General features: G+C 41.6%; 1 protein-coding gene across 1 annotated transcript in view; it reads right to left on the reverse strand.

Annotated features, from left to right (window-relative positions):
* Positions 1–6882: 6882 nt before the first annotated feature.
* Positions 6883–26162, reverse strand: part of DNAH3 (dynein axonemal heavy chain 3) — a 108588-nt gene continuing 89308 nt past the window's right edge. Inside the window, exons 51-62 of the mRNA XM_044981127.1 lie at positions 25084–25266; positions 22867–23065; positions 19551–21692; positions 18791–19016; positions 18238–18482; positions 16492–16608; positions 13456–13610; positions 12550–12717; positions 11410–11552; positions 10639–10843; positions 10110–10247; positions 6883–7255 (exon numbers count right to left, since the gene is read on the reverse strand). Of these exons, the coding sequence (XP_044837062.1) occupies positions 6902–7255; positions 10110–10247; positions 10639–10843; positions 11410–11552; positions 12550–12717; positions 13456–13610; positions 16492–16608; positions 18238–18482; positions 18791–19016; positions 19551–21692; positions 22867–23065; positions 25084–25266 (4275 nt within the window). The 3' untranslated portion in view covers positions 6883–6901. The remainder of the gene's footprint in view (positions 7256–10109; positions 10248–10638; positions 10844–11409; positions 11553–12549; positions 12718–13455; positions 13611–16491; positions 16609–18237; positions 18483–18790; positions 19017–19550; positions 21693–22866; positions 23066–25083; positions 25267–26162) is intronic.

Consider the following 26162-nt stretch of genomic DNA (forward strand, 5'->3'; position numbering starts at 1 on the left):
TGTCTAAGGGGTCTGTGAAAGGTTGTTGTTACCATAGTGGTTTTCAGCTTGTGGTCCATGGACCCCTGGGGGTCTGCAAAGTATGTCTAAGATTGCCCAAGGGGTCTGCATCTCCATTAGAAAATTTTAGGGGTCCACAAATTTAAAAAGGTTGAAAAATCACTGCTATACAGTCTCCCTTGGACAGCTTCTTCATAAGTTTAATTAAAGCATCCTGAGTTTTCAATAGAGTTTGCACTGCACTGGACACAGCCAATCAGCACACATCGCTTCCTTAATTTTCTGTGACTTCCTTCAAGTAAAGGCTGACGCTTTTCAGTTGATCACAGCCTTCAGGAGATGAATTAGAACAGAAAAGCCCCTGCCAGAGTAATTTGACACGCTTTCAAATAAGGACCTGAATCAGCTGCCTGAATACACTGATGAGTTAACTTATGGGCACTGCAGTGGCAATTTGTTTGCATGACATTTGCCCTTGAATGTCCAGTAACATCCTCTACACTGGTTATTCCTTTACCTCCATCACTCCTAGGGTTATAACTTATGACATATGAAACTAAATTCATTCCTTTTGTAAGTGGGTGCTACACCATATAAGCACGCACTTACAGTATATGGCCAGTTACATTTTTATGTATGAAGAACTCCTATTAAGCTTCAGTAATGGCCTCACCTGTTCCAGGGAGAGAGTCAGAGGTCTGTTCTACACTAATGAGGTAAGTCGATCTAAGTTACACTAGTAACGTTACGTGAGATTTGTTACTTAAGTAGAAATAGCTTATATCTACTTACAGCGGTGTCTACACCACGCTATATCAATGGGAGATGCTCTCCCATCAGCCTGTCACGTCTTCACCAGACCCTAAATCGATGCCTGCTGGATCAATCGCAGCAGCACCAATTTAGCCCATAGCAATAAGAGATGGAAATGATTTATTAGGTCATTTGATCTATCCTCCTGCTAAGGCAAGATTTTTCCCCAAACTACCTTTGTAGAATCAGGGAAAAATAAAGGTGATTTCAACACTCTCTGGGACATATTTTTAAAATTGAACTCAACCTAAACTCTAAGTTTGTACTCTCAAATTTTTGGCCACACAATTTTGTGCACACATTTTTGTAAAACTTGGATCTGCATAAGGAGATTGGGCCATTTCAAATCACATACCTCAGTTTTGTGACACACATAAAACTAATGAAGACTTGAACTAAATGCCAGTGGGACAAACTGCTATGCATAAACTGAAAGTTTACTTTATTTCCATATATCTATGATCTCACCTGCAAGAATGTTAACAACAGGATTTACTAAGCAAAGGCTCCAGCGTATTATCCATAGACAGAAGCAGCCCCTTGCAATTTAACATTAGGTACTTCACTTCAGAAAGAACCTCCATTACATTTTCACTTTTGTGCATGGGAATTTAGTCTTTTAGCAGCCCAATAAACAGTTTGGAGAGCAACAATGATGGCACTTCATTTTGGAAATTACCTTTTACACTGATTAGAAATTGGTAGGTTTAGTTTTCAGCTGCTGACAGCTGCTGGCCCTGCCTGGCTTTCGGAACACTAGCTTGGAAATCACCAAAAATGGCAGAGATGAAGGCATCGCTACTCCTTGAGTTTTCGATAGTGTACTTCTCATTTAATTTTCATCTGCTTTGAAATGCATCCAAGAACGATCACTAGGGCTGGGCATCTGTGTTCTGCAGTAATTACAGGCATTTCTTTGTGGTTTGTTTAATGTAAGTCTGACTGAGAAATGGAAGATCTGGACGTGGTCTGAGGAATAGTCCCAACACCAAACACATTAGTATTAATCAATAATATTATTACTAGGAACTTGATATATCTGCAGATATTTCTTGTCCTGACTTAACCACAGAAATAAATCCTGCCCGGCTAACAGTGGTGATATTTACATTTGCCAAGAAGCCATGCCAAACTGTCATTCTCAAAGCAGCTCTAGATAGTGCTGACATAGATAAGTCACAGCTCACAAAAGAAGGATGCAAAGCAGAATTTCAGAATATCATAGAAAATGTCTCACAGGCAGATATCCCCCAAAGGGGAATTTCATCACCTCCTCCCTAACAGGAAGAGAAACCCAATGTAAAGTCATCACATGCTTCTTTAGTAACCTAGTAATCACCAACAAAATTAACTCAGCCATTCCCAATCTCTGGTGAAGGGAATGTTGCAAGGAACACAGTCACACACACACACACCCCTTTAGGGAATTACTACATAGACAAACATTTTGGTCACACTTGTATAAAAGTTTACAGAAAACTTTGAAATACATCTAGTTCAAAACCAAGTTTAATCTTTTCTAGGAGAGGCCTCCTCCCACCGATCAACTAAGATCACTATCTATTTAGAATATTAATAGAAGCGAGGAAGTTGTTCACAAGGAATAGCAGGAAAGAAATGTTAGCGCTCACAAGAGATTACACTATGGCTAAATTAAATGTATATTAAAAAACTGGATACAAAACACTAAACAAGAAACCTCAAAGAGGAAAACTACCTGCAATGCTTGTAATGATTTGAAGATTTGTGATATCAGCCTTAAGTCACATATTTAATTTTAACCTTTAAGAACAGATTCACTACTACACTAGAGCATTGGAAAGCAGGCAGAGCATACTGACCAGTTAAGCTGGGTTGAGTTACTTTGCATCTCCAAAGAAGGAGAAAGTATCTGACGCGTACTGGCAAATCTAGCTCTTAGTCTGCAATGGACTTACTGATTTGGGTTGTGTTAGTGAGCCTGGCGCTATCTAAAAGGGGCTGGGGAAGCCCAGTCATTGGGTCCCAATGTCTATGTTTTAAGGGTTCTTGCTGTACTCCATCCAGCTCATTTCCCCTGGCAGTGCTGCCCTGCTATGCACTGGAGTCACTGCAGTTGTGCCACAGGAAGCATTTCGAGCCCCACCCCACATGCAACTACAGACTCTAAAGCACAGTGACAGCTGAGCCAACTAATCCATACGTGAGAATTCTCAACGCATGGGTCCAGTTTCCCTCATGCTACTGACTTATTACAACCCATAGCATTGTTGCTTGCAAATTACTGTAGAGGAAGGGTGGTGACTGGTTATGTTACCTCTGGTATCACAATGTCCCACTAAGTGTTACCTGAGCGGTTTACTTAATAGTGTTTGTGGCCTATAATCATAACAATTAGGTTATTAATAATTATTTTATCTAACTGCAACCTAATTTATTCAAATATAGTCTGCGCACAAAATTTCCGTTAATTTTAACCAAATGAACAGTTCAAAGAGCCTGTGTTATTTCATTACTAAGGTCATCTAGGACAAAGAAAAGACTGATAAAGATAGTAAGTTTCTTAAAAGGACCCAGGTTTTAGTTAAAGTCATATCAATTCATTGCTTTATTTATAATCCTCAGAAATGTAGTTCTGTACACAAAGAGAGTGTGTGTGTGTTAAGTTTCAAAAATACAGTGCATCTTCCCCACCCTGCCTCAAGTGCAAAATTGAACTCCAGTCTTAACTATGAAGTCATGACCAGTGTCTCCATAATACTGAATAAAAAGCACTTACCTAAACATGCGTATTTGATGTATTTCAAATTCACAACCATGAAAAACGCGTCACAGACCATGAAATCTGGTCTCCCTCCATGAAATCTGGTCTTTTGTGTGCTTTAACCCTCTACTATACAGATTTCACATGGGAGACCTGCGTTTCTCAAATTGGGGGTCCTGACCCAAAAGGGAGTTGCAGGGGGATCACAAGGTTATTTTAGGGGGGGTCGCAGTATTGCCACCCTCACTTCTATGCTGCCTTCAGAGCTGGGCAGCTGGCAAGCAGCAGCTGTTGGCCAGGTGCCCAGCTCTGAAGGCAGCGCCCCCCCAACAGCAGCAGCACAGAAGTAAGGTGGCAATACCATACCATGCCTTTACATCTGCACTGCTGCCTTCAGAGCTGGGGGGGGGAAGGGCAGAGAGTGGCAGCTTCTGACTGAGGGCACAGCTCTGCAGGCAGCAATGCAGAAGTAAGGATGGCAATACCATACCATGCCATCCTTATTTCTGTGCTGCTGCTGGCAGTGGTTCTGCCTTTAGAGCTGGGCTTCCAGTCAGCAGCCGCTGCTCTCCAGCTGCCCAGCTCTGAAGGCAGTGCTGTTGCCAGCAGCAGCACAGAAGTAAGGGTAGCAGTACTGGGCCCCCCCACAACTCCTTTTTGGGTTAGGACTCCTACAATTACAACACCGTGAAATTTCAGATTTAAATAGCTAAAATCATGAAATTTACAATTTTTAAAATTCTATGACCATGAAATTCACCAAAAATGGACTGGGAATTTGGTAGTGCCCTACCCATGTTCCTACTTGTAGATCTATCAACATGTAATAATAATGTACCAAATACCTGTATGCTTACTGTATATTATGTACCAAATACTTGGGTATAATGATACTGCATCAAGTACCTGTGGCTATTTTTATAGAGAACATTATACAAAGTGCCAGTTACTTCACTTACCGGTATAGATCATATCACACTTAAAATATGTGCATTTTACATTTAAATATTCCTATAACAGTTAATAAAATGATAATAGGCAATGTTTTATGCTGTTTTCTATACTATCTAGGCACAATGGGCAAATTCTTGCTATAAGACATGGCGAGACTTAATTACCCAAGACAGCATCATCTAATCATAGAATCATAGAATATCAGGGTTGGAGACATGAAACTAGGGGCTAGGAACATCTGAATTATCACTCCAGTTCTGACATTAACTCACTACCTGGCCTCAATTAAGTCATTTAGGTGCCAAAAGTAGGGCAGCCAAAAAATTAAGAGTCAGAAAATTAGCGAATGCCTTTGAGAATATTAGCTCTGCTCTCTGACTTCTGTTTCCCCTAAGTCTAATACGAGCCTCATGATCTGTAAGCGTACAACTCACCAGTCAGCACACCCTGTGGGGGCTGGGCATGGCATATCCGGAGTGCCTCCCTTAGTACTTCCTGCCGAACTGCTGTTCTGGCCCAGTGGTGTTGCTTGTTGCCACTCAGCCCTTCAGCCAGGTCACAGAGTCCCACACGTACTGGGTATACTACTGGGGTACCAGTAGTCCTACAAATAATAGTCTCTCAACTTCACATGGAACCATCAGTCCAAGTTCTCATTAGTTCTTACCCCTGTATTACAGTGGTGGTGGTGGGGTGTGTGTGTGTGTGGGTGGGGGGGGCTTACAGTAGTCCTTACTCCTTGTCAGCAGGGGTTTCTGCTCCTCCTTCCTCAGCAGTCTGGTAGAGGCACTCAGGCCTCCTTCTCTACTGGGTTCCAGGCCACAGACCCTTGAATAGGCAGACAAGGCCCAACTGCACAAGCCCTCTCAGACCACTTCCTTGCTCTACCTTGGGCTTTTGCCTCAGTCTCTTCATGGGTTCTCAGCATGTCAGTTCCAAACATACCTTCCTTTAGAGAGGCTCCATCTCCCAGCTATCCCGCTCAGCTCAGGCTTCTCCCACTGAGCAAGAACCAACGATCTGCTCTCCTTCCTGAGTAGGGCCTAACTGAGCCAGCCACTCCTTCCTCCAGGCTTAACACCTACTGCAGGCTGATTGCACCCACAGGCCCTCATTAACCCCTTCTGGCCCAGTGTGGGGTTGGTACACACCCATCACACATCCCCTGTCTATCTCAGCAGGGTGTTGTGGGGCGTAATTAGTTAATGACTGTGTAGCTCTATGAAGATGCACAGCACTATTTTATTTTTAATTAGTTTGCAAAGTACTTTGAGTTCCTTTGATGAGAGGCTCTAAACAAACACCATAGATAATCAGGTTATGAATTAAACATAGGAGAGGGTGGGCTGAGGAGGTAAGGCCTAGCTGGCACAGGGAGAAATTCTACTGCCTTTCTCTCAGGCACACAGAATGTGTATGGTCGGGTAAGACAAAGAGAAAATGGAACAGCACTCTGAATGATACTTATAAATGATATTGAAACAGAAAATTTTAACATGCTGAAGCAAGCATATGCCTCGGGCATGCTGAAAACCATGCACATGCTGTCTGAGAGACACAGAGGCTTGTTCTGAAATTCTGGGGCCTATCATCATCTGGTGTAAATGATCATAGTTCCACAATGCAGCTATGACAATTTACACCACCGGAGGGCTTGTTCTGTTTGGGGCAGACTCTAGCCCTGTCTCTTCTCTCCCCAACCTCCACATCCCTAGGGCATACAAGGACATGCAGGCAAAGGGAAGACAGGCTATAGGGAGCCCACACAGCAGTAGGCAGATCCAGTAAGGGCAGCCTATTTTCACGAGTAACGGTTACTGGAGGAGAGCATCTAAATCTCTTTCAGATTAAGCAGCCTCCTAGGCCCCGATCCTACTCTCATTTCAAATCAATGACAAAGCCCCATTCGGCAGGTCTGGGCCCCTAGTTCATAAGTGGGGAATAGGGTTGCCAATTTTGGTTGAATGTATTCCTGGATATATTCACATCACATAATCTTTCATTAAAGATTTATTTTTAAATTCCTGGAGACTCCAGGACAATCCTTGAGGGTTGGCAACCCTAGTAAGGGGGAGCTAAGCAAACTGCATGAAGGTTCGTGTTTATCAGGATTTCACAAGCTCAGAATGATGTGGATCATACAAGGAATATTTTCTCTGGGAATTCTGCCCACTTTGATCTACAGCACAGTGAGGCCCAAGTCTTTGTAACAGAGTTTTGTTTTAATCAGTCCTCCCCCTACTAATGCAAAATGGCTGAAAAGCAAAAGAAATAGGAAGCAGAAATGTTTAAAAATCAGCAAGAAATGTTGATGTAAAACAGAAGTGCAGCTACAGGAGCATGAAGTATGTCTTTTAATTATAAAATGCAGGTATCTTGACATACATTAAGTTAATCATCTAACTGGCATAGTGCTGCCACACCACGATTTATCCAGTGTTTCTGGGGCTGGTCTGAAGGGAGCTCTATTGGGAGAACATAGTTAGTTGAATGGCCTGTAGTGGACAAGGTACCTCTTCTTGCACTTGTCTTGTAAACAGGGCATGAGTAAATGTTCTCATGCAGAAATGCTGAACTTTCTCCAGGTTTCAGCCAAATTACAGGCATAGAATCATAAAGGATTTTTGGAAGTGATTCTCCAATCTGCATGGTTTCTCTGTCCCAACGGGCACCTTCTAAAAACAGTCCTTTCACATATGCCCCATCTTCTGGCATTTCCTCCATGCTGTGTTCCTGTCTGGTCACCTGGAATGATTAAATAATTGGCTTTGGTCTCCTTTTATATCCAGAATATATTTACTTGTGGAATCATAATATCTGCAGTGCTCAGATAGCTGATTGAGGGCCTGATCCAAAGCCCAATGAAGTCAATGGGAGATTTTCTTTGACTTCAATGGATTTAGGATCAAGCCCTACATGCTTCTTTGGTGTCTCCGTCCTGCAATTCTTAAGGAGACCCAATCTATCTTTTGTTCATACTACTGGCAAATATGCCAAAAAATCATATGTATTATTGAGTTCGCCATCATTTTAGTGGCATTTGTATAGTTGTATGCACAGGGGGTGAACTTCACCTTTGTATAGAGGACTGCACACTAGTTAAATGCCACTTAAGCCCTCAGAATAGGATTTAAGTGGTGCATAGGTCTTGTGCTGGCTCTCTGCAGAGGGATGAATTTTACTCAGAGACCTTATGATAAGAATGAATTAATTAAACAAAAAGATGCCTTGGTGATCACACAATTAAGATACCAAAGGAAAATTAACAAAATATAAAAGAAGAAATTAATGGCACTTAACCCGCACAGGGCCCAGGCTAAATACTCCTGCAACAAAAGTAGGGAGGCACACAACAAAAAAACCAGTATGCTCAATTATGTGCATCCTCTGCTACTAAAGGGAGCTCCTTCAACCACTGGTGGCTACTTTCCTCGTAGAGAAGCGATTGTAATAAATCCCCCTTGCCGCACACAAGATATATGACTGATAGATACATCTTCTCATTTGTGCTTCTCTTGGTTTGTTTTCAGAGCATTCACTAAGATGGTTTTTAAGACCATTTTTCTAGCATGTGGCAAGTCTCATAAACACAGGCATTGATCGTGTACCATTGCAGTCAAGGGGAGCTCTGCCAACTGACTTCAGTGAGCATAGTAGGATCAAAACCATGGAGAATCCACAACAATACTTCTAAAGATAATGTATTTTTCTATGCCCTCGTGTTTCACAGTCTGCTCATTATGGTATATAAGTGTTTAATGGTCTTTGGCCTCATTATTAAGGGGGTAGAGATAGCTCAGTGGTTTGAGCATTAGCCTGTTAAACCCAGGATTATGAGTTCAATCCTCAAAGGGGCCACTTAGTGATCTGGGGCAAAATCAGCAGTTGGTCCTGCTAGTGAAGGCAGGGGGCTGGACTCAATGACCTTTCAGCATCTCTTCCAGTTCTATGAGATATGTATATCTCTTTCTGTGCAAATCACTGACTTAAACTATTACCAGTTTATCTCTCCAAGATCCTGTTTTTTCCATTCAGTATTCATTCTTCCCACTAGTTCTCTAATATTTTTCAGACCAGTGTCTCCTAGCCAAGGGATCAATTAAGTAGAAAAATAACCTCTGGCACTTCTAGCCTCTAAAAGCTCTGTAGGGACCCCGGCCTCTGCAGCCTCAGAATCTATTTCTGATTGTTCAAGAAAAGCATCCCCTCTTCAACAAGGACCCAGTTCTGCAGCATCCACATCAGTTTCCAACTCCCCAGACAAAAGTCTCCTACTCCAGCCAGTATGGTCACAGAATTGATGATGACAGCAGTAAGAATGGGGCCCTCAGGCTGTAAGCTCACCAGGGCTGAGATGCTGGGCCAGGAACAGCAGCACAGGAGCCAGCAAACAGAACTGGAAACAGGGGAGTTTGAATAGGTGTTTGTAAGAGAAGTTTGGGGAAGGGAGTAGGGTTGTGTTGTAGATTTTTGGAGGGGTGTGTGTGTCTTTTTTTCTTGAGAGGAGCTTAGGCAGGAAGGCTATGACAGCTACTGAGGCAGCAGTGGTAGTGACCCAAGGAATGGAAGAGACAATGAAGATGATTGGATGTAGAAGTTGCAGAATGTACATTATCGTGGAGCAGGTACATGAAAAGTGCTTTGTTTGAATGAAGTGCCACAGCTGATGGAAGAGAAGATCCAAGGTTTGGAGATGCAAGTAGAAACCAAGGTTGAGTTTCAAAGGGGATTCGAACGATGATGGAGGGAAGGTGAGAAGAGGCTCAAGGGAAAACTCAAGACTCGCAGACAAGTTATTTAAGTTAAGCGCCAATGTTGACACAAGAAAAAAAATGGATAACTGGCCATCAGCAAGTTTAGGCTTGAAATTAGACAAAGGTTTCCAAAAATCAGAGGAGTGAAGTTCTGGAACAGTCTTTCAAGGGGAGCAAAAAACCTAACTGGCTTCAAGACTGAGCTTGATAAATTTATGGAGGGGATGGTATGATGAGATTGCTACAATGATATGTGGTTCATCTGCAACTGCTAGTAGCAAAAATCCCCAACGGCTGGAGATGGGGCACTAGATGGGGAGGGCGCTGAGTTACTACAGATAATTCTTTCCTAGGTGGTCTTGCTGACGTGCTCAGGGTTCAACCAATCACCATACTTGGGATTGGTAAGGAATTTTCCCCCAGGTCAGATTGGCTGAGACCCTTGGGTGTTTTTGCCATCTTCTAAAGCATGAGTCACATACCACTTGCTGGTTTAAACTAGAATAAATGGTGGATTCTCTGTAACTTGAAGTCTTTAAATCATGATTTGAGGACTTCAGTAACTCAAGACAGAGGTTATGGGTCTAATGCTGGAGGGGCTGGGTGAGGTTGTGGCCTGCAATGTGCCGGAAGTCAGACTAGATGATCACGATGGTCCCTTCTGGCCTTAAAGTCTATGAGTCTATGAGATTCCAATTTCTGTTACACTGGTGTAAATCTAGAATGACTCAGGTTCACACTGACACCCTAACATGTCCCCACTGTAAAGTGCAGTTTGTTTTTGTTCTTTTCGTATAACACATGAAAATGGTTTGTATAAATTAAATTCCTCCACATATTTTTACCTCAAATTCAAATCCAATATGATCAATTGGGATGGTGTATTTTCTAGCATAGTTCTGTGAAACACCTGTTAAGAAGGACTGAGTAAAGTAGAATCCCGATATCCAAAATACGTTGGGTGGCCCTTCGTTGATCCACTCCTGAATATGAAAAAAAAAACCCAATATATTTATTAGCAAAAACCCAAAACATTTATTTCTTTAGATTGTAAAAACTCTTCAACCCTATCTTGCTGCTGAACACGATGTAAAACATTTCTCCTTACTGAAAAGTCTGAAGTAAAAAGCTGGGAACTGTACATTGTCACTACAGAGTAAGGGCCAGATTGTGAAGTCCTTACTCACACTTTTGAGCAGTTACTCACGTGGATAATTCCAAGAGGACTGTTCATGAGTAACTGCTTGTGAATGTGTGTAAGAAGTTCACAAACTGGCTCTATTTGGGAATTAAGTGACCCTAACTGAAGTCAATCCTCTCGTTCAGCTTTCACACGTTGGACCCTGAGATGGATCCAAACCAGTTTTAGTATACCTGGAAGAAGGCCAAACGTGTAAGAAGATCAGACACATAGCTGCCCAGGGGTTTCAGCGAAGGATAGGATTTGGCTGCCCACATTGGTGGTACTTTGCCTCCGAGCATGCTGTTGAAAACATCCTCAAGTTCAGACGACATCAACACTTGACCTTTGATAGCTTTGCCTAAATTGACAAGACTGCTCCGAACAACTTCTGTAAGCCTGCAGATAAAGGGGAGATTGCCATTTCGTTACTCACTAAACCTCTGGTCCAAAGCCAACTGAATTCTATGGACTGACTGCCATTGACTGAAAGCCCTGGAAAGTATTGAGACATTTCTCACCGTATCTGTAAATACCAAAACCATTCTTTGGCTATTAACTTCTGGTAAAAACTTACAATAGACCAAGGAAATTAATTAACAATAGCTTTAAACTTTAGATATGAGTTGAAATATTGTCATATGCTGGGAATATGGGGGACTGAATGACTCAGAGGATTCGTAATAGGATATGTAGTCTTTCACCTCATCATCACTCATTCACATGTGGTCCAGGTTAGCAGTGACTAAATGTTGTTACTATCAGATAACTGACCATCAGGATTCAGGAAGTCATTTGCTGCAGCTTTCAAGTATTTTGAATCTGTTCTCAAATAGCTTTTGTAAATGAAGTTTATTACAAAATGCTTGCAATTGTCTAAAGCTTGTGACCTGGTGCTGATCATGAACACAAACATTTTAGCATCTTTCAGCTTTTGTAAAGTTAAAGAAAACAGGCTGCCCCACCTGTTGAATCTGATAAGTTCTTGCCTAAGAACCGTATTCATGGACTCCTCATAAAGCACTGGGTATTTCTTCATTACTGCTTCCAGGTTAAAGTCATTTGGTAATTTGGACAGGATGTCCCGTGCCAAATCTTCAACAGTTTCCTGAAATCAAGAATGTGCAGAGAATGGGGATTTTTTTCAAATGGCCTTTTTTGGTTATTGTTACTTTTTACAAAACAGATTTCCTCAAATGTTATTGTTTTATATGCTTTTGCTTCAATGGATATTTATATAGCTATTTATAGATAATATACAAAGGCCCTGTTCCCCACATTATTGAGGAGCTATGAGCTGGCCTGACTGATCTGAGGGACTCTCGGCACAGAGCAGAAGAGAGTGTGAAAGGGGCTCCCTGGCTCCTCCATGATCATGGCCTGTGGAGCTGCAGAAGGGGGTGGGGAGTGGATTAAATGACTCATCTTTCCTAAGCTTGCCTTCTGTGGATTCTGGCCCCTGTTTTATCTTCACCACAGGAGTCACCCAGCCTACTGCAGCCCTGAGACTGCAGCAACTCCTATGGAGCAGCCAAAGGGAAGCACAGCTGACAATCTGTATCCTAGCGGTTAAGAACCTTGAGGACAGCCATGTGTTTGTGTTGAGGGGAGGATGCGAGGAGAGGAAAGACCTGCTACAACATCTTGATTTCTGGGGGAAGGAGACCTTCAGCCCTAATGGGCCTATGTTGCCTGACTGATCGTCCTTGAGGTCACTTCCCAGAACCATGGGCTCTGTGCCCAGGGCAAGTCTGAGCAGAGATCCTGCTGAAGGAGATTTGACTAGTGCTGTGTGGGTGAGGAGCCCAGGTCAGAGCATAAACCTCCAGGATCAGTATTTGCTCAATGAAAATAAATTCCATATTTTGAAACTGCCTTGGAATCTGAATCCAGGAGCATAATCAATTGTATGTTTCAATTATCACTGTCACAGTTGCAATGTGGTGATGATTGAATCCATAAGGAGTCACTCAAACCCATTCCCGGCCCAGTAGTCATAGGTGGAGGTGGCTAACTCCTCTAAACTATAAGGGATGATGCACTAAGAATGCCTCTCTAAGATGCTTCCTTGACAGGGGATTGTTTGGATCCCCATTCCCCATTACCTGTGGGGACTTGCCACCTCCACCCACTTGTCTAGGCAGAGTCAAAAGCACTCCACTGAAAAGCTGGTTGGTCTCCTGATTATCTTTAGTGATGTCTGCATTCTCATGAAGCCCAAACACTTCCGGATGTGTTGCAATTGGTAAGCTTCTTAAGTAGTCAATGTAAGACTGCAAGGAAAACATGTAGTTACCAAAAATGTGTATTTAATAACATTTTTTATCCATCAGTAAGTACAACCCAGCTTTAATGGACCATAATGAGAATGTAATACACAGCTGGTCATGTTCAACATATGAATTCCCAACTAAAAAATCATTGCTTTACATAATCCAAGCAAACAAATACAAAAGCTTTGAAGATTTCAGAAACTAATTCAGGACCTGATCTTGCAGTCCTCATATAAGTATTGAGTTTATCTAATTTTCTATACTAGCTAATAAACTCCCCAGCCTTACTCAGATTATGCTGTTGAAAGCAGGAGCCAGGTGCAATATTTTCAAATATCAAAAGAGCTAGACCTGGGCAAACCATGCTGTCATGGCAAAAAGGGCCTGCGGGAGGTGTAGAGTCCCCCTGCAACCTGACCCTTCCCAGCTTTGCAGCACCATAATGGTCCCAAAGTAGAAAACCTGCACAAATGTGGCATCATTTTCACTCATAGGAAACAGAACATTGTAAGATCATCGCATCTCTCATCAAGTTGCATCGGAACATTAAGTGCCGGTTCAAGACTGGTGAGTCTGTGCATACAGAGATACATTCTGACACTCTTTATGATCTTACATTTTTTTTGTTTCCTGTACACAAGTAATACACAGCAATGTACTCTGAGAATATTATTCTTAAAAGTTCACATATAAACTCAATGACTTCTTAGAAGGAATTTCTGTCCTTTAGTTCCCTACCTGGTATGGTCCATGTGGTGGTATATAATAGTCATCCCCAGGTGAAAGTTTATACTTCTCTTGTTCTATATCTTTATTATAGACTATGGAAAGAAGTGACAGGAGAAGACGCCTGTCTTTGTCGTCTGTTACTCTCCCACCATAGTTACATTCCCCTGGGAGATTAAACAGAAAACAAGGCTGAAAGATAGAATGGTTATTTATAAAGACGTAATAAAAATGGCTTACATTAAAGAATTCCTCTGGTAAGCTGAAAACCGTGACAGGAACTAACTAACCCGGTGTTGCTCAAGCTGTGATCTCTTGGTCATAAATGGTATGGGGGGCACTTCCAGCTGCTCTGGGAAACTCTTTCCCTCACAATGATGAATCATGTCATGCTTCAAGCAGTAATACTTCCTGCTAATTGAAACCCATCTTTGGGGCTCTTTTGGCCTTTCCATTTCCCACAGGCTTTATCTGACCAGCTAAACTCCAAAAACTAAACACTTCTCTAAGCCCTATATAACTTCTTCCTGTCTTTGGTATAAACTCAACCCTGACTATATTTGTTCACGATGGCAAAACTGTAGAGACATAAACAAGCAAGACGACAAAACCACTCTGCAAAAGGACCTGGAGAGATTAGAACAGTGGGCGCTGAAGGCAATGAAGAGAGATTTGGTTCTAAGGGTATGTCTACACTATGAAATTAAGTCGATTTTATAGATGTCGATTTCTTAGAATTCGATTTGATTCAGTCTATTGCATATGTCCACACTAAGCGCATTAAGTCAGTGGAATGCGTCCTCATTACTGCGGCTAGCATCGACTTACAGAGCAGTGCACTGTGGGTGACTATCCTACAGTTCCCGCAGTCTCCGCTGCCCATTGGAATTCTAGGTTAAGCTCCCAATGCCTGATTGGGCAAAAACTTTGTTGCGGGTGGTTTTGGGTATATGTTGTCAGGTCCCCCTCCCTCCCTCCTTCCATGAAAGCAATGGTAGACAATTGTTTTGCACCTTTTTTCCGGGGTCCCGTCTGCCAGACCTGCTCAGCCCGCTGCCTGCCTGGATGACCAGAACCCCAGGCAGGCAGCAGACTGAGTGGGTCCAGTGGACGGGACCCCAGACCGGCAGCAGGCTGAGCGGCTCAGCCCGCTGCTGGTCTGGGGCTCCATCCGCCAGCTCCTGCTCAGCCGGCAGACCTTGGTGAGGTTGATCAGGGATGCCTGGACAGACATGGTTATCCTCCTCTTAGAGCACTGAATGGGAGTGACTACAGGTCATTCTCTTCTTTAAGCTTCGTCTCATGGAGATTCAGTCCTGCCTGGAATATCATGCGAGATGGAGGCTTCTGCCTCAGGCTGCTATCCCAGCCGGCAGCACCATGCAATCACACCTACCCCAGCCTGCCTCTTGCTCCCATGGCTCATGAAGCCTGGACAGTAGTAAGGAGCAGTTCAACTTGTGGAATGACAAATCCAGAACGAAGGATTGCACGCTATGGGCCACATTAAGATTATTTCAGAGTCCTAGATAGCATTTAGTCCCTATAAAAGGCTTCATTAAAATTTTCCCTTGCCCCTAACAAAAATGTTAATTTATCAGAGCAGCTGAAAGGGTAAGGAACCCAGGAGTATAAGTTAGAGAGAGCTTCCATATTATTTAACTCATAATTGATATAATTCAAAGTAAAATTTCACAGCTCTGGCTGTTCTAAGACTAAAAATGCAGGAGGGGAGTCAGAAAAAGGAACAATGACCTGTTTCCGAACTGGGGACGTTTCACATGTTAGGTGAACGTGATCACCACTACACTATGGGGCTTCTCTTTTTTTGCCAAAGACTCTGCCGAATGCACAGGAATGTTTTCTCTAGCTACAGAAGTTACCTAATGCAATGTCTATGGCCATCCTGCTCACAAAGCGGTCATGCCCCCGCCCAAGGCTGACACAGCGTGGAGTGCATGTGACACAGTGACCTGCCTCGGGCAGGATTGCTAGCGAGGCATGATATTTTTGCTGTTAAGCAAACATAGCAATTCTTTCCTGGTCTCTGCCACTGAATGCCTCCCTGCATTACGCTGTGCCCTATCAGTGAGGGAGGACTGCATGAGCTCGGAAAACATGTCATCACGAGTGCGGTTTTTTTGCCTTCTAATCTGCAATAACCTCAGGGACAGAGATGATAGGGGAAGCATAGAAACATTCTGGGGGGACTGCATGGTCACCTGTGCTGCTGAGTGCTGCTGAGTTCACCACACTGGCCAAACAGGAAATTAAATTCAAAAGCTCCCGGGGCTTTTCCTGTCTACCTGGCTACTGCATCTGAGTTCAAAGTGCTGACCTAAACTCGTAGTGTAGACCAGGGCTAAGAGAATAGAAACTTTTATACCAGGTAAGAGGAAATAACAGCCTAGGCACAAAGTGGGGAAACATAGCCAAGCAGTCACACCAGTTACATTAAACAAGTTTATTTTCATATTTTCTCTCCACAATACTATCCCAATATTACTTTTCATGTAACTAAATTCTCTATTCACTACAAAGAAGCATGAAATCATGTTTTGGAGGTTGTGAGGGGAGGTATCCATGAGCAGGCCTCTAGCTGAAGAATGAGCAACGTCTAGGTGACTGTGACTACCAGGAAATATTATATCCACTATTTACAAGGCACAGAGCAATCCCCAATACTTTACAAGGGAGGGGGATTATCACCCTCCCTGGCAAATCTCTAGCACTGAATATGACATGCTCTGATGTATTGGTCAGCCAAGGTGACAGAGATGCCATTGATGCTTTCGTTTGACAAATGTTAATCAAAGCCCAGGAGTTTTTCTGGACCATGAGTAACATTTCTAGCTATGCAAACTACAACAATGATCTAGTTACTCAAATCTTATGCCTGGAGGCATACGCTGCTTGGCTGGGGGGAGGGAGGAGGGCAAGAAAGAATAACTAAATGGAATCTATCCCATTTATCATTCATCACCTGAAGTTATTTTTATAAAATACCCATGGCCAGTCTATGTACATTACAGAGTGCAACTTCTATACCTGTTAGATAGGTCAGAGCTTCAAATGGGATTTCTTCATATTCATTCAGAAACATCTGGATCTGTCGCATACTGATTCTAAGATCAGATTCATTGAATTCATATGGAATATTCCAACCTGTTCAATTAAAAAAAAATGTGATGCAGTGGTATATTGTCCTGATAACTGTGCTTAGGAAATAATGACACTGGTATGAAGTTGTTATTACAGAATAACAGTCTCCTGCCACTAGATAACTATGCAGTGAAGCTTAGGCATTTGCCTGAGTGTTTACTGCCCAAGTTCGAGATAGCTACCCTTAACAACATTCTATCCCAGTGCAACATTATATACTTACTTACTGAATTCCAAATAATTAAAGATGTGCCCATAGGTCCTGACATTTTGACACTGCTCACAACTGAAAAGCTGTATTCTAATAGATGTACAATGCTTTAGCTGATCTGAAATCAGCTGGATAGCAAGACCATAGGAATTCTGACTGATTTCAATTTTTTAACCTTTGTGACTGACTGAACTTATACTTTTTACTTTCTATCAATAAACAAATATCCTCCTTCTAGCAATCTAACTGCTGTGCATTTAAATGGGTACAATGGTTGCTACTAAAAAGATAATGTTTAACAAGAATTACTACATATCACATAGTGGTATCAAAGATATGGAAGTTATTTCATATCCTAAGTATAGGAAAATGGTAACATGTAAGATAAACTCTTGGCAGATGTTGTCTTTTTAATGGTGATCATTGTGACATGTATTTTGAATAATTCTTATCTGAATAAAACATAGTCCATATGTTACTATATATCAAACCAACCTTGCAAAACTGTACCCGCTTAGTCATCTAGGACAGGTATCTTTCTCTGACAGACAAGTCAAATATTTTTCTTTTATCATCAGCTGCATGATCAGGTGGGTGAGTAGATTGTGTGTATAGAATGATTAATTTGTACGATAAGTTAGCAATGCTGTGTTACGCATACAATGTGCATGCCAAGTTCAGACTTGGTGTAAGCGGGCAGAACTCCATGTAAGTCAATGGAGTATATGACATCTGAGTTTGTCCCTAAATATTTTTAAAAACAACTTTTAATTCCACACCATATTTGCTGGTCATGTAAGACTTATTTACAAAAAATGAAACACAACTCAAATTCTTATATATGTTATGCTTTTGGAAATTTTCATTGTACGGCCAATTAATTTCAGCTAAATAAATTCAAATGCTACACTAAAGAAACACGTGTACTAGCTTTGTTCGATAAAAAAAGTAAAAAAAAAATCTGAGTAAAATTCAATTTTTATTAATAAAAAAGGTAAATCATTTAAAATAAAAACTTGAATAGGAGTTGTTTTTGACAAATAGTTTTTATGTAGAAATGTAATAAAATAATAATAACAATAACACAGCAATTTATGACAACATAAATACATGCTATGTTTACTTTGCAAGCTCCCAGTGACTTCCATAGCAGTTTTGTCTGAATAAGACCCTCAGGAGTGGAACCTGTGTGTATTTATACAGCCCAAAACCTCAAAATAGCTTTTCAATGTTGCTTCACTATATTCTATCAATGCTGACACACATAAAAATTCCCAGCCATCATCAGATAACATGACCATCCTCTTGTCACAATGCTGGAGGTAATGCTTCTGGCTGGCGTTCTGGAGGCAAGACTGAAATAACATATTGCAAAACTGCTAATGCTTTTTAGAAAGTCTGTAAAATGATCCAAATCTTACCCAACGGACCAAAATTTTTCCTTTCTTGAACCAGGGCATGGAAAAAACAAAGTCCAAAGAGCAATTTTTGCCACATTTCTTGTTTTTGGCAACTAGTAAAGAATGCAGGATCAGACACTGGGTCATTGAGGTACGATCGTAGGAGGTTTGCTCTAACCCCTTTAGGAGGTTCATTGGTCATTTTGATGCCATTCTGAAGAATACTGACAGGAAACTTTTCTGATGGATAACTGGTTAACCATAATCTGAACAGGGTAAAGACAGAAACATATTTGATTACATATCCTCAGTTTTGAACTGCATCAGTTTTAAACTTTATTAATATGAGTCATTTGCAATTTAAATATATTTTTAGAAACAGATGTGGATTAGATAAATTGAATATCTACATAGAAAAGATGGTGTCTCGATTACATATTGCTATTTTCTCAACGATCTTTAAATATTCTAATGTGATAATTATTCATATAACCTTTTTGTTCCTTTTTACTAGCAATCCTAATTTATATTGGAAGTAATCACAAAGAAAATGGAAGAATATTAAAGCTTCTACCTGAATTTTTCATGGGTATTCTCAGGCACTATCATTTCTTCACAGATTTTCTCCAAAGCAGGCATCCAGCTGGTTGCAAGATGGCAGTTTTGTAACACTACCCAAGTTCCATCAATGATAGCCTGACATATCATTTTTGCTGCTATTGGACCCTGGCCCTGGCCAAGTGAAATAGTCTGAATGCTTGTACCTCCCATGCCAAGATCATCAGCAAACTTTAGCAAACCTATTATAGAAAATATAACGCACACAAAATCTTTTAGCAAATAGATCCATGTTGCGTATGTCATTTATATAATCAGAAACACAATTAAAGGTACAAATGTTAATCTGATTCTAGTCAAGTAAAAAAGAAAGAAAGGTAAAAGTAGTCAGGTGGTATGTGTGACTGAATCTCCCAGACAGCTGCTGTTTTTAGATGTAAATTACTCCCGATTTAAAGAGTGGTGTAAAAGGGCCTTAGTATAAATGAGAATCTGGCTTGGAATCTAAATCTTGTTAACCCCCCAAAGATTGGAGATTTCTTCATTTAATCAGCATTATAATTATAATTTATTTTCCCCAGTTTCTGCCCCTATTTTGGTGTGTTTCCATGAGGTGTTTTTACAAGCTAAAGGACACATGGAAGGATAAGAATGTTTGAAATACGAAGCTACTACTACTACAATTAATTTATTGTACTGTAAAGGGACTATTTAAATGAAGGACCCCATATGTTATCATGCAAAGATTTCAATTTAAAATCTTTTTTTAACCTCACCTGCCATAGGATCAGCACCTGGTGATAATACAAAAATCAAAGGTGCACAGCAATTGGAATCATTGTAACTTCCCACAAGGTCAAAAGTGGGTGGTTCTATATAAGTTCTTCCCGTATTTTCTGTGATGAAATCCTGCGTTGCTGGAATGATTTTATCAGGTCTTAAACACCTTAGAATGATCATACGATCTAGCCCTACTAATGTCTTCCATACATCTGGGAATGCCTCTTCCTGGGGCTTTGCAGAGTCATAAATCATTTTCCACTTTGAAACATTCTCCCTTACATGATCCCTCAGTCCATGAAAGTTTTTTAGACTGGATGCACGTACAATCTCAGCCCATGATTTATCAGTCAACCACTCTGGGGCTGGGTTGAGGTAAGGGTTATCAAGAGCAACACCCCCTGTCAATAGGAACCGCCAAACCTCATCATCTATTTTATCTTCTCCTTTCATTATTCCTATAGTCAGGAGGAGGGAGAATAGCAGTTTATCCTTCTCAAATAGTGAACGGCAGACATTATTGTAGATGCTTACTGTGAAATGTTCAATTATATTCTCAATTCTCTCCTTTAGATCATCACTCTTTTTGCTATTAGCAATGGATTGAATGTACAAGTTAATGAACCAAATTAATGAATACTGGTACATAGGTTCAATGTTTGCCAGATCAGAGATGCAGAAGAAGAGAGTTGCTGAATGAACAGCTACTGGCTTGTAACCCATTCGAGTAGCATCTATCTGCATTTCAGTTACAGATGCAATTTCCTGCTTTTCAGAGATTTCTTCAGATAGCTCTTTGGATGAAGATAAAACCTTAATTGCTGTTTCATCTTCTAAGATATTTCCTTCTGACTTGGAAAGAACCTCAAGGATTTTATCTTCTATCTCCTTCAGCTGTTTCTTGTTGGCCGCACTTTCTATGATCAGTTTATTTTTCTTTTCTTCCAGCTCAGGCTTTTCCTTTGCAGCTACAATTCCAAGAAGTTGGTCCTGAAGACCTAGTGGTGTAATCATGAAGTTGAGTAGACAAACTTTCACAGCCACTTCAGGAAAATAATGAGGATTCCTTAAGCGAGTTGTCATGTAAAACTTGAAGTCTCTTGAGTATTCAATTATATTTTCACCTAACCTCATGTATTCCACACCCTGTTGCTTGAATGTTAGCTTTAGCAATATAGGCTCTATGAAAGCATCTAGTTCTTCACCAATATTTTCAAGCAAGACTGGTGTTCCAAACTGGATAGCATTTTCCAGTATCCTCACATAGTTTGTATCAGACAGTTTGATAACTGAAAGCTTGTTAGCTTTCTCCATATTTTTTACCCACTTGTTGGCTTGCCTTTGAGGATCAATCATTAAAGCCCATCTTCTTGAGTTAGAAACAATTATACCATTATCAATTGAAAATGAATCAATTGGCAATCCAGCAATCTGCCAGGCACGGATTTTGACAGGATCCCCTAAAGTATTACTGAGGCTAAAATCATTGGAACATGGTACGTGCTTCTCCTTGCATAGGACCTGCCATTGCTTTTGGCATTCAAGGCGATAGTCTACAGTGAAGGCTCCCAAATAAGCCACTGTTCCTGAAGATAGCAAAACATCACCAGTAAGATCTGTGTATCGGATTCCCAACAATCGTGCAGCTTCTGTCCACCTATCTTTCTCTCCTCCAAGTCCACTAATCAGCTTTTCAGCTCTTACCAGCTTTTGTGAACAGATTTCAATGTTGTTTTCTAATTCTTTCTTCCGATTATTCATGGTTTCAAATTCATCGTTCAAAGCTTGGAGACGGTCCATTACATCCTTAAGTTCGGCACGCTTTGTATTTAGCTTTTTCATTTGAATTTCAAGTAAACCTTCCGCCTCCCTAAGACGCTCACGTTTTGGAGCAACCACTTTAGCTACACGGTCATACACCTCCATGGCTCTCACCCATTTGCATAAGCCTTCACAGGCTGATGACACATTTTTTATGACAGCCGGCTGAAAATCTGGATGCTCAATAAACCTCTCTCGGATCCTCTTCATTACAGCAGGAGGAATATTCTCCTTGTCGTATGTCTTTAAGCTTTCAAGGAATTTCAGATCTCCTAGAAGCTTTCTAGAGATTCCCCAATAATCTTCTACCATTTTACCTGTATTGCACATAAATCAAATCAGGCTTAAATCAGAGGTATTCAAAATTAAAATACTTTAAACACTGATACCAAAAAGCTAATACTAATTATCTTGCTGTAGGTTTGTGCCATACAGATGCAGTTAACAAATTTTAGAAAAATGATTACATATTACAATTCAAATAAGGACACAGCATCATTAATCTGTGTTGAACTGAAATTTAGTAGGCATGTACATTAACGATATAACAGTTTTAATTTTAATCTGCCAAAAGCAAAGGGAGAGAGAAACAAATGGTTATAAAAGTTTTTGTGGTTGACTTTTATTAAATAAATCCTATTCTGAGGATTTCCTTCCTAATTTACATAATAAAAGCAATATTTATACTATTAATTCCTAATTATTAAGGGGTAAACTGTGGGTGCACTAAGTAGGGGAGAAGGTGGTAAAAGGCATCTTTTCCCCTCTTCCATCCAGTATGCTTATGTGTGACACAATACTAATCCTATTAATCCCCCTGTGCAAAAGGCTGGCTAGCATGACTAGTGATGCTCCACAGGTCCAACAGGAGTGGTTATCTAGAAGTATGGCATAGCCTGGATTCTGCCTCCCCTACACGCTTGGCAGTGTTTGGCAGGTGGTGCTGGAGGGGTGCATGCAGGTGTAAGGTACAATAGTGCAGCATGCTCCACCAGAGCTCTCTGAGGCATCCTTCCTGCCAGGGCGGGCTTTAGGATGTGCAGGGCCCAATTCGAACAGTTTTGATGGGGCCCCGGCAGGGATGACTATATAAAAAAAAAATGTAAAAAAATACATGGGGTTTGTACTCACCAGGCGGTGCTCCGAGTCTTCAGCAGTGGGTCCTTCACTCGCTCCAGGTCTTCGGCGGCACTGAAGGACCCGCCGCCGAAGTTCCGCCCAAGACCCCGAGCAAGCGAAGGACCCACCGCCGAAGTGCTGCCGAAGACCCGGAGCGCTGCTGGGTGAGTAAAAATTAAAAAGGCACCTCTAGCCAGGGAAGAGATTCTCACTGGGTGCTGGGCCCTCTTAGGCACGGGGCTAAAGCTGGCCCTGCTTCCTGCAGCTGCAAATCTTAGCTTGGTGTGAATGTAAAGCAGAATAGGTGACTGTGTCTCAGCTAGGACACAGATTACACAAACAGTCCCTAAACTTTCACAATGGTATTATTACCGCTGCCACTTGGATCAGGCTTCCTCTCTGGTTTCATTCCTTTCATTACACAGATACTCTCCATAACGAGCTTGACAGGGCCTGGTGGATTCTGCATGGCTTTGACAAGTGAGATGTCTGAGGGGTTCAGGGTATCAAGAGCTGAGAGTGCAGCCTCTAGAGCTGGCATGGCCTCTGCAAGGTCCCCTTCACACTCTTCCTGCAAATACATTGAACAGAATGCTTTAACCCTTTGAGTTGCACAGTCTATTGTAAACTGACTGGCATGAGCTGAGAAATGCTAATGAGGCATTAGTGAACCATTTGCAGTTATAATTAACTAGGAAAAATGTACATAGCAGTACATTTCAAGCAGAGATAACTATTTTAATAATCTGTCCTGACAGTTTAGTGTATTACTCTATACACAGTCATTTTAACTGCATCTCACCACCATGTTTCTTTTTACAGTTGAAGGCCCAAGGGATATCTCCATTTCACTATTTAAACATCTTCAAAATGCTTCTGCTGACTAGTTGCAGGTGAGAAATGGGGGGTGAGGGTGGAGAAGAGTAATAGATTGATGGGACATCAAATGAGCAGCTCATTTCTTTTACCATGTGCATGTTACTATTACAGCAGAATGCAGCATATAGCAATAACTTCAGAGATAACCCCAAGTACCAGCAGTTGTATATGTTTTGCATTTCTGCAATAGTTGAGACAGTGCTGGAGATTCTCATAATCTCTCATGGAGGTCTCTGTGTCACCAACATCTGGTCATAGAGATATTCCCTCTGAAGCTGTTTGGTCCTGGCCCATAACTGAGGCTCCTGGGTTACTATCATAATATAAATAATAATAATTTTTTCATGACCATCTCATTCCCCACCCCAATAGTATGGATACAGGGTTCTGGATTAATGACTTGCAACTCCTGGCCTATATACAGGAATGTCACACACAAAGCACTGCAGGACAGTTTCCAACCTGATGATGGGATACTATGTTGGGACACCTCATCTCCTAGTGTCTAAGACTTAATCTCATCCTTGTAAAGCACACATCTGGGCAACACTGTAACAAGACAACATGTTTTGTGGGCCTGTCTGCTATCACCAAGGGTATGTCTATACCGCAATTAAAAAGCTGCGGCTGGCCTGAGTCAGCTGACTTGGGCTTGTCGTGCTCAGGCTAAGGGGCTGTCTAATTGCAGTGTAGATGTTTGTGCCTGGGCTGAAGCCTGGGCTCTATGATCCTGTGAGGTCGGAAGGCCCCAGAGTTCAGGCTGCAGCCGGAGCTCGAACATCTGCACCACAATTAAACAGCCTCATACCGCAAGCCATATGAGCCTGAGTCGGTGGGCACGGGCCAGCTGGTGTCTAACTGCATTGTAGACATAGTCAAGAAACTAAGGGTGAAATTCTAGGGTCTGTAGAAGGCCCCAATGCTTTGGAGCTACTGCAGTCCCAGTGCATGGGAAATGGAGGTCTGAGAAGCTACTCCTACATGCTATAGAACTCAGGAACACCAGCACAGAGTGGGGAGTGGGGCTATGGATTGGCTGACAGAGTGACATGGCATAGTAATGTGTCCACAAACTGAAAATACCATAAGACCACAAGCCCCACATAAAGTAGTGGGGTTGGCAGACCATAACCTGCTGCTCCAGCTTAGAGGCTATGGCTCCTGTCTGCATATAGCAGCCACAGAGTAACTGCACTATGCCCCACATCAGCTGTGGGGAAGAGATATCTCCATTCCCCTCAAACCCTTTATAGGGCCTCTATATAAAACCTGTTTACTGGGGCTTTATGCAGAGTATGAGACTTATTCCAGATAAATAACAATCCTGGAAACATACCCCGCCCATGTAATTAGGTCCATCTCTTTCTTTACTCAGCTGCATAAGGGGACTAATTTTCTCTTTCAGGAAGATCTGAGATGCACCTTGAATAACGTGTGCAAGATGCATGTTAAAGTCAGGACTGGAAAAAGGAATTCTGGGAGCACTGTAGAATTAGTATCCGGCCATCACTAAATATAGCCAGGGTAACATTTGTTAACATTATTAACATCTCAATCATCATCTCTCAAGTTTTTGTTTTTTTAATTACATTGTTAGGAACTTGGGCCTCACCAGTAAAGTACTTTGCATCTATCTCCGCAACCCCCATTTACTTTGATGGGAGTTGAGACAGATTCAGTACCTCACAGGGACAGGCCCTTGTAAACTACCTTAATAGCTTTGGAAACAGCCGCAGCATCATTAGCCTCCTTTTCATCTGCAGATACTAGCTCCTTCTTTGCATCTACTTGGATCGTTTCTTTTTCTATCTGGATCATCATTTTCTCTGTTTCTGCAGAGGTTTGAATTAGTTCAGGCTGAAGGGCAGTCAGCTCCTTCTGCATTTCTGCAACCTAGTGAAGATATCAAGTGAGAGAAATCCTGGTAATTTGCATGTGTATTTCCTGTCTCAGTGTGATAGGTAGAAAATGGTAAAGATGTTATCACACGTAGTACAATTTAAAAAAGGACACTCAGCATACAAATCACATTTTAAAAAGTAGCCTTCTTGCCTATTTTACTGAGATCTCCTCCTGTTAAAACTGAAGCAGATTTTTAAAATCTAATGTGTTTTTCATATTTGTAATGTCTTTAGTTTTTGCAATTCACTCAGCCTGGACACTGAAAATAAACTGATCAGTTTTGATTTTCTTATAGTCAGCTGGTGGACCCCAATGCTTCCCTCCATTTACATCCATGGATGAGAATGAAATCCAGCATAAACCAGGCAAGGGTTACAGAAGTGGGAATAGCAGCAGATCCTTGGGGTGCTCTGCTCTCCTCTACTAGGGAAGTGCACAGAAGTCGGAAGCCCCTTTGTTTTGCCAGGGTCTGTTCCAGGAGCAGCAGGGAGATGAGCTGGGAAGCTGGGAAGTTGAGGGCTTGGTGGATTTCCTAGTGCAAATCTCCTCAAAAGGTAATGCTCATTCATGCAACAGGAACTCCCTTTCTGCATCTTCTTCCCAATTGGAAAGGAGGAATAGGCATAGGCATGCACAGCCAATGTCACGAAAGCTCTTGAAGAAACTATGCTGCCAGAAATTCTTCAACTGGGGCTCTGAGAAAACTATAATGTTACTTGAACTTAGCAAAGTTTTTCTAACATGTTTGGTTAAATAGCATTGACTCCATTCAATCTTAGATTAGGAGATCTACTCTGAAGTTACATGCCACAGTTTCTTAAAATAGCTAAGCAAGAATCTCAGATTTGCTGGTGGCTTTTAAGAGGAAAATTATTAACACAACAGTG

This window comes from Mauremys mutica, chromosome 11, assembly GCF_020497125.1.
Source record: "Mauremys mutica isolate MM-2020 ecotype Southern chromosome 11, ASM2049712v1, whole genome shotgun sequence".
Lineage (NCBI taxonomy): Eukaryota > Metazoa > Chordata > Testudines > Geoemydidae > Mauremys > Mauremys mutica.